Source organism: Saccostrea echinata, unplaced genomic scaffold, assembly GCF_033153115.1.
Source record: "Saccostrea echinata isolate AGI-Se365-2 ecotype Australia unplaced genomic scaffold, CSIRO_AGI_Sech_v1 ptg000052l, whole genome shotgun sequence".
Lineage (NCBI taxonomy): Eukaryota > Metazoa > Mollusca > Bivalvia > Ostreida > Ostreidae > Saccostrea > Saccostrea echinata.
In genome coordinates, this window is record NW_026889801.1 from 330,404 (window position 1) to 338,774 (window position 8,371).

At 32.1% G+C, this 8,371-nt stretch overlaps 2 protein-coding genes across 3 annotated transcripts in view; both read right to left on the reverse strand.

The window, feature by feature from the left end:
* LOC133204057 (complement C1q tumor necrosis factor-related protein 3-like) overlaps positions 1–3,665 on the reverse strand; it is a 30,550-nt gene extending 26,885 nt beyond the window's left edge. The window contains exons 1-2 of one of the 2 annotated variants that reach the window (XM_061339837.1): positions 3,235–3,665; positions 2,435–2,835 (exon numbers count right to left, since the gene is read on the reverse strand). In XM_061339837.1, coding sequence (XP_061195821.1) covers positions 2,435–2,835; positions 3,235–3,556 — 723 coding nt within the window. In that variant the 5' untranslated portion in view covers positions 3,557–3,665. Of the gene's footprint in view, positions 1–2,434; positions 2,836–3,234 lie in introns of those variants that run through there. The other variant, XM_061339838.1, reaches the window with a different exon arrangement.
* Positions 3,666–3,671: 6 nt separating this feature from the next.
* Positions 3,672–4,178, reverse strand: LOC133204244 (uncharacterized). The gene has a single exon (XM_061339986.1). The coding sequence runs from the start codon at positions 4,176–4,178 to the stop codon at positions 3,672–3,674; it is 507 nt and encodes a 168-aa protein (XP_061195970.1).
* Positions 4,179–8,371: the final 4,193 nt, after the last annotated feature.

Here is an 8,371-nt window from a genome sequence, read left to right on the forward strand (position 1 = left end):
CTTAGATGCTGCATGGTATTGACTTGTAGTAAACAAATGAGTGATATTAAGTTAAAATTCTCTAGAAGAGGTTCATCATCAAAGGATTACAGCTAAAAATTGTTAAAATATACTGGAGATACTTATTCGGATGCCTCCCTTGACATACAGTATAAAGCTAAACTTTCACTTGTGCTTTCTGAGTACTCTGTTTTCTTCTTGCTAAATTTATAAGAACTCAAATAATTTATGATATGTTTATTTATTACATTTTCAACCATGAAATGCAGTAATTTATTTGAAGATATCATTCATTCCATTAGTGAGGCATAAACTAGACTAATAATAGAGCTAGGGAAGTATCACAAGCATCGGTAAGTGTGATGATTTTTTTTTTATCCCATAATATGTATAAAAATCAGGTTAATAGTAACCTCAACAGGACAACATCTGCATGTACTGTATGAGTACTTAAAAAAGCGGGCTTCATATTTTAGGGAGCCCTTGGCGCAGACAACGATGCGCTAATTCATGAATACCGCTAAGAAATCATTTATAAATACAACTACATGAAATCCCACGCAAGCGCGGGGAATTCAATTTATACCACTACCGACAGAAAATATACTGTAGTTCTCTACTGACAACTTACAGGCTTATAGCAGGAAGAAATACTTTGTTCAAAATCCCGCATGAAGTAGATTTACCTACCCCCCCCCCCGTTTTTTGTGTTTCAAAAACTTGAAAAATAGCAATTTCATTAATTGACGTTTATTGTGAAACCTGTTATACTATGTTATGGATATTGTACTTTAGATGCTCTTATTTCATTTCCGTCAAGGATAAAAGCAACGAATATGCACATTTTACTAATAAATTGATTTGGGGGAGGGGGGGGTGTAAAAATTCACAGGTACTTGGGTCTTCGTTTATAAATAAGTTTATACCTTATTGATATGTAAAAATGTACTTTACTTTTTTACCTATCAAGAAGGTACATGCATATTTATAAACCAAGACCCAAGTACCTGTGTAAAAATTAGCTTTTAACGCCCTATGAATAGGCTGAGTATTTGATACAAAAGACTAAGCTGCAATAATGAAGCCCTCTCCGATTTTTTTTTTTTGATCTGATATTTTCTGACCCCCCCCTCTCTCTCTCTCTCCCCCCCCTCTCAAAAAAGGAGAGGGCTACATTATTGCAGTTATAAAAGATTGTATTCAGAAAAAAACTGCATTGATTAAAGCGCAAAATTTTACATCTTTAATTGTATTTGAACAATACCTTATTCATTAATTTTCTCTTTTTATGTAAGCAAGTTTATTACGAAGTACAAATTGTACTTCGGGTTCGTTGCCACGATGCTCTCAGTAAGGAATATATACAAATTTTACCGATAAATTTATTAGGAAAACCTACTACATACATGTATATGTAATAGTCTTTCGATATATAATTATATTAACAACTTATAGTTTTATCAGTGATTTACCATTATTTCAATTATGACCATTTACACAAAAGCTTTTTTTATGGTCATGTAGCTATAATCGCCTCTTTTTTAAAACATTCTGATGTTCTAGAAGCTTCTGTCAATATTAAGATCGGTGAATGACGAAAATATTTTGCACATTTCCCTTTTTAATCGGTTATCACATTTCTTTTATATTATTTAAATCGAGTTTTGATTTAATAATTCAGTGATGACGTTTTATGTAATAAAGAAACGATTGCTTGTTGTCAGTTTCATTAAAAATTGCCAGTAACTTAGATCCGCCAACAGAAAACGCCACCGTACTCACGTTTTAGCTATTTCATGGCTGTTTATAGAAAATGAAAGTAGACTTTTAATTTAATGTACGATACTTACTATGCGAGTGAAATCTAAATATAGTTTACGGACATCAGCTTGTATCTAGTGTATTGTTAGAGGAGTAAGTAAAAACTCTGGTGCACCCGTTTCGGAGTTTATTTGCAAAATTTATTAATTTATAAGTATAGATATACGGTACGGACATGAATAGCGCTAATTCATGATTTCGCCAAAAACTCCATACCCAGTGATTGTTCTAAATTTTGAATACGCCAATTTATGTACATACAGTATTTCTTAATTCTCATATGTCTCATTTTATGAATAGAATTGAGAAGAATCTGATAAAACAAAATCACTTGATATAAAGTAACTGTACAAATTTAGGAGATGTTAATCTGAAAAATATGTAAACTCAAAATATACTTTTTTCCCACTGTTATGCAGTAATTTATAATTAAACCTCCATTCACTTTATTTTCTTTTCAAAAACACAATTTACACTACCATCGAGGTTGCACACCTTTTGAAAAATTAATTTTACTTTATTCTGGATTGTTTGAAAAGATATGCTATAATCCTCATTATATTTTTAATATATGCTGAAATTACAACTTTTTAAAAGTACACTTGTCAATAAATCATAGGCGGAATCCAGAAAACGTGGTGACAGGAGCTAAACCTTCAGTATAATACCCAGTTCCAGCGTAATATTTCACCCAAACTCGATCTCCTTTTTGAAGCCTTAATACCACCAGGTTGGGTCCTGCCAAGTATGCCTGGTAAGAGCCACCATTTGCCATTGATGTGACTTTAGCCGAGCCGTTAAGAACTAAATATGTGTATACAGAGTTTCCCCCATAAGCTTGAACGTTCACGAAGAAAACAAAGTGTCCGTCTACAGGAGATGTGAAGACACCAGTACTTGAGTCGTACCCTCCTCCTATGTTGTAGACGATCCTATCGAACACCAATGTACCGCTGTTCCAGGAGCTGCTGTATGACGTCACACCTACCGTAAAGGCTACTTTTTTGGTAATGTCTGCAATTTAAGGTTCAATAAATTCGTAATAATTTTTTATTTGTTGTATATTTTAAAATCAGCATTCATAATGGCACATTTGATTACTTTCGATAATTTTTCGGGTATGTTATACTCACTTTTGTGAATAATTACTGGTAATAGTTAAATAAAGTTTGTCTGCCTGTGGTTTTAATTAAGGATATAGAATATGTTTTTTAAAAAAGCTTAATAAATAATTCAGAAGATAAAGTGAATTAATTCCAACGAATTTTTATTTTACATACTTGTATACATAACAAACGTGTGTAATAAAAATTCGTTAACTAAGGACACCCTTTATGAAACTACATGTACTTTACAGTGATTATAAAACTACTTGTATATTTAAGAAATAGCATGCAATGCAAGGATACATACTGGTTATTCGTCCATAAACGTCCCTTATTTGATCGTCAAAATTTCTAGTTAATGTAGTATTGAGTGAGTCCGTCTTAGAATGCACGTCCATTAGTGACAAGCTTGTGTATCGCATTTGAACTTTTATATCTTGTAAGTTGTTCATTGAATCGGTGAGCTGTAGAGTTAAATTTTTGTCATACTCCTCATTTGCAGTCAAAATATTATGAATTTCATTAAGTCGTTGAGTGACGTTTTTTCCCTGCTTATCATATTTCATTAAAACATTCACTATTTCATTAAGTCGTTGAGTGAAGTTTTTATCCTGCTTTTCGTTTATCATCAAATTATTTATTACTTCGTCAAGTCGTTGAGTTTAGTTCTTATTCTGCTTCTCACAAATCACAATATTATTCTCAGCTTCATTCAGTCTCACCGTTAGGTTATTGTCATATTCCTCATTTGCAATCAAAATAATTATGAATTTCATTAAGTCGTTTAGTGACGTTTTTTCCCCGCGTATCATATTCCACCAAAATATTCTCTATTTCATTAAATCGTTGAGTAAAGTTTTTATCCTGCTTTTCGTGTATCACTAAATTATTCAATACTTCGTCAAGTCGTTTCGTTATGTTCTTGTTTTGCTTCTCACAAATCGCGATATTATTCTCCGCTTTATTCAGTTGCTGCGTTAGATTTTTGTCGTATTCTTCATTTGCCGCCAGAGTTTGAACTATTTGTTTTGTCCCTCTTAGATACGTCATTAATTCATCATAGGAGGGAGGCTTAGAGGCATTTAGTTTATTCAGTTCCGCTTCCAAAAAGAATACTCTGTTTTGCAGTAACTTTTTTTCTTTACCAAGAACAGTAAGATTCTGCTTTAGAACCGGTATAATGTCTGTTTGTCTCCTTAGATATTCAATCTCAGTTGTCAAGTTCAGAAACATTTGCTTAATTTCCGCCATATCTGTATTGTGCCCACCTGCCCCATGGATCGTGTCGCTTCCACTAGAATTTCCATGCATTAACAATGCAGAACCATCTCCAGTGTTAAACAAAAACAGTAAAATGATAATGTAAAAGGAATTTTGAATTTGCATTTCGAAAGATTTACGTGGTCTTGTATTTCTTGGAAGTAGTTTGTCGTACCTCTATCTCCTATTTTTCATGTATTTTTGTATTTAGTCTAGCGAATTCGATTATATACTACGCTTACAATCCAAGAAAAAAAAGATAAGCAATATCCAGAATCTGGGATATTATATACTATAAATCTGTGATGGCTTTTTATAAATATTTGCTCTTTAAGAAATGCACTTTTAATATGTACATAAGATTAAAATCCTCGTTCAACAAAGATACTTTAAAGGGCATTTTTTGGTTTCTATCAAGTTGTCTTAATAAAAAAGCGATTTAAGTGATTTGTTGCTACATTTTGTGGTAATAATGAAAATTTGCTGAACAGGGGAGTGAATCATTGCATTAAATCAATGTTTCTACACTTGACACTGAATAAACAACATCTTATATCTAGATCAAAGAAAGTGAAATCCTTATAAAGAACTAAGTTCTTTAGGTAGTAGTATCTTTATTGGCGTATACATTACATATATTGCCACAGAAGTATAACATTAGTTTTATAATTTAGGTCTGTTGCACAGGGACCGATAACACGTGTTCGATTAAATTACTTAATCACCGTATATACTTTTTTGAGATATATAGTAATCACGTAAAATCAAGCAAACGGGTCCTTTCGGCGTTTAGGGGTTGAATTTTATGCCAGTATACACTATATCGCAAAAATCATACATGCTGATCTATGATTGGGTACAGTTTCCTCAAAAAAAAAAAAACAAACAAACAAACAAACAAAAAACAAAAAACAAAAAAAAAAAAAAAAAAAAAAAAAAAAAAAAAAAAAAAAACAACAACAACAACAAAAAGTTGTCAAGGAATTCCTATTCGGTTGTGCAACCCACCCAATCTTTATTTCAGTCCTCTGTAGGGGTGGCGGTGGATTAAAACCTGTGGCATCCATGAGCGTGTTTGTTACACTTTTGTTTAGGACGTTCCTTGAATGAAAAAAAAGGTTCAGAAAATCTGCAAGTACCTTCAAATTAGTAATGCTTGTTATAGATACATATTTCCAATCGGCTACGCTCTGTACAAAGTATTATAGTGTGCGAGGCACACGAGCCACCCGAAGAGCTACGTATTTCTAGAATGGGGCTTAAGGATATCCGCTCCTCAGCCAGGAAGGATAGCGATAAAAATAATTACATAATTTAAAAATTCTCAAAAGGAGGCTTGAAATTAGAATCCTTTCGTGCAACAATTCTCATTTCATGCATCTCAATTTTATATAAGGTTATTTGAAGTCTTAGAAGAAATAGTGTAAAAAAGTTGACATTTTTACCCCATAAAAGAACATAAATACATTTTAGAGAATCGAATTTCCTATATAAATCTAGCCTTAGATACCAATGCTTATTAACATGAGATGAAATTACAATGATATGTGATGTCTTTAGAACAAAGCCTTTTATACACTATGTGTTATTTAACAATCATAGTTTTTTTTATATTCTAAAATATATTTGTACCATAGGACTGGCGGTAAATTTAGATTTTGCTGTGGTGTATTTGCCAGAAGAATCACAGTTTTTTTTAAGTCACGCCCACCTTTTGGCATCAAGCCATACTGTGTCAAGACCTTGACTAATGAATGAATGATGTCAATTTCAAGACCAAGGCAATGGCTGATGAATGAATTAAGTCAACATTTTAAATTTCAAAAATACTAACATTATTTAGCTAGTCGGTGTCCGCTTCATAAATGGTTCTGTATGTTTTCTCCGCGTATCCTTAATCAGTAAATGATACGTCCTATCTCGAATTCTCGTCATTTTCTTTCCCGTCTCCAAATACATATAGCAATTTCACATCAGAAGTCCCCGCATTTTTTTTTTTACTTCCAATACCATTTCAAACTTTCATTAAAATGTCACAAATCATTTCATTTTTTTCTGTACGCCGATTGCCATAAAGAAAAAGTTCAATGCCGATGTTTCCCATATCCATCCCCCCTTTTTTCAAAAAAAAAAAAAAAAAAAAAAACGATCTAGAAAGATAACTTTTCTTTCAGAGTTGACGGCTTGAACATAAAAGCCTACAATCGCTACCCCTATAACTGTACCTGACAAAAATCATGTTTTCTGCGTCTTCAACATTTCAAAGGTACAATATCTTCACACGTACCAATTCCGATTTTTTTATCAACAACTTGTAGTAGCAGTGTCGCAGTAAAGTATGATCCTTGCAGATGGAGACAGCTATTTATACAGACTCCGGACCGTGTCTTGACACCTCGTAGTAGGCGGTGCTATTTATCAACTCGCTTTTCTCTCATTAGTCCTCTGGTACAAGTAACTTACACAATAAATATTAATTGGTTAGCTGTAAATACACTCACAGTTTTTATTCACTCGGGGCTCCGCCCCTCGTGAATGAAAAACTGTGAGTGTATTTACAGCTAACCAATTAATATCTATAGTGTAACTATAACTTGTTGATCAATTTTCAATTAGAAAATGCATTGCTGGTGCTTTTATTCACATTTCCTGAAAATATATCAGAAAATTGATAATTTTCCCTTTATAATATGATTAACTTTAATGATGAACTTTGAAGAAATACCAGGGTAAATATATTACATGTACTATCTGAATTCAGAGACATTTTTGTGAGCATTTCCAATTGCTTAACTTCCGATTTTCAGAACCGGAGGATCGGACTCTACCCTAAATTGTTATGGGTATAAAAATCCTTTGGATGAGGCATGGATATCTAACAATGTTTTTTGTTGAATGTCAAAATTTTTTTCATACAATATCTTAACAGAGTTTGAATCTACATTAATGTTGTTATACACATCTGATAGATCATTTTGATGGAATTCAATTCTTATGTTTGTATTACATGCTTCATCGTTATTTTCTTATAGTTTCTATAGACCCCCCCCCCCCCCCCACACTCACACGATGGGTATGTGCGTATTATATGAACTACCTGTATACAACATGTATAATATTTATTAATAAAGAAACCCAAACAAACATAAATAAATAAATAAATAAATAAATAAATAAATAAATAAATAAATAAATAAATAAATAAATAAATAAATAAATAAATATATAAATAAAATAAATAAATAAATAAATTGATTGATTAATTGATCTATTAATGCCTAAATAAATACATGTAAAAGAGATAAAATAACGTTCATCTGTCTGCATCTTTAACCCCATTTATTCTCTCTCTCTCTCTCTCCTACAAATGTAGTTTCGGTTGATACAAGAGTTATGCTCCTTTGATCACTCTTCAGTGTTATGAAGTTTAGCAGCAGCAGAATCACGAGAAAGATGTAATCTTAAGTAAAGTGTATCGATATGGTAAGATATAAAGTTTTTAAAAATATGAATATATGTACTTTGAGTCATTATTCACTGAAATGCAATACTGAGTTTAACTGATTTTGCCATTTTTCGCAAGCAGCTGATCACCATGACATGCAGGTCTACATGTAAGTGCATCCATCATGCATTATTTCGAGACTGTACATTGACTAACACGATGCCAACACGCTGTTCCCAGCTCCTAGAGCTGTTTCATTTAAACCAATAATTATATTTACTGTACAGTAATAACTTTCATGTAAGGATGTTTTTGAAGACAATTTTATTCTTTTGAACCAGAACCTGCACCTATGGAGCAGTAATCAGGTAATATATATATACATGTATACAATTCATTCTCCTATATCGTGGGTTCAATTATTATTTGTAACGCTTTTTTTTTATTCACCGGGCATCACAGAAGTATATAAAGCTCTGACAATTTAATTAAGTTAGCTGATAATAGGTATAGGTCTAATTGATAACTTGATGAGTCAATAAAAGACATTTGATTTCATTTCTTGTATTAAATTTTAACTTTTATGTATCAACTGTCCTATTAACTCTAAATACCTTAAGTTATTCTGTATGTTCAATGTTTTGAAAATAATAATTCGATCTCTAAACTTAAAAGTACCATTATAATGTGAGACACCAGTATACATGTACTATAGTATTCATGCAGACACAAGCAGTTA

Excerpts from the sequence above, each read along its gene's own strand:
- LOC133204244 (XM_061339986.1), bottom strand. The coding sequence starts at position 4,178 with ATGGCGGAAATTAAGCAAATGTTTCTGAACTTGACAACTGAGATTGAA.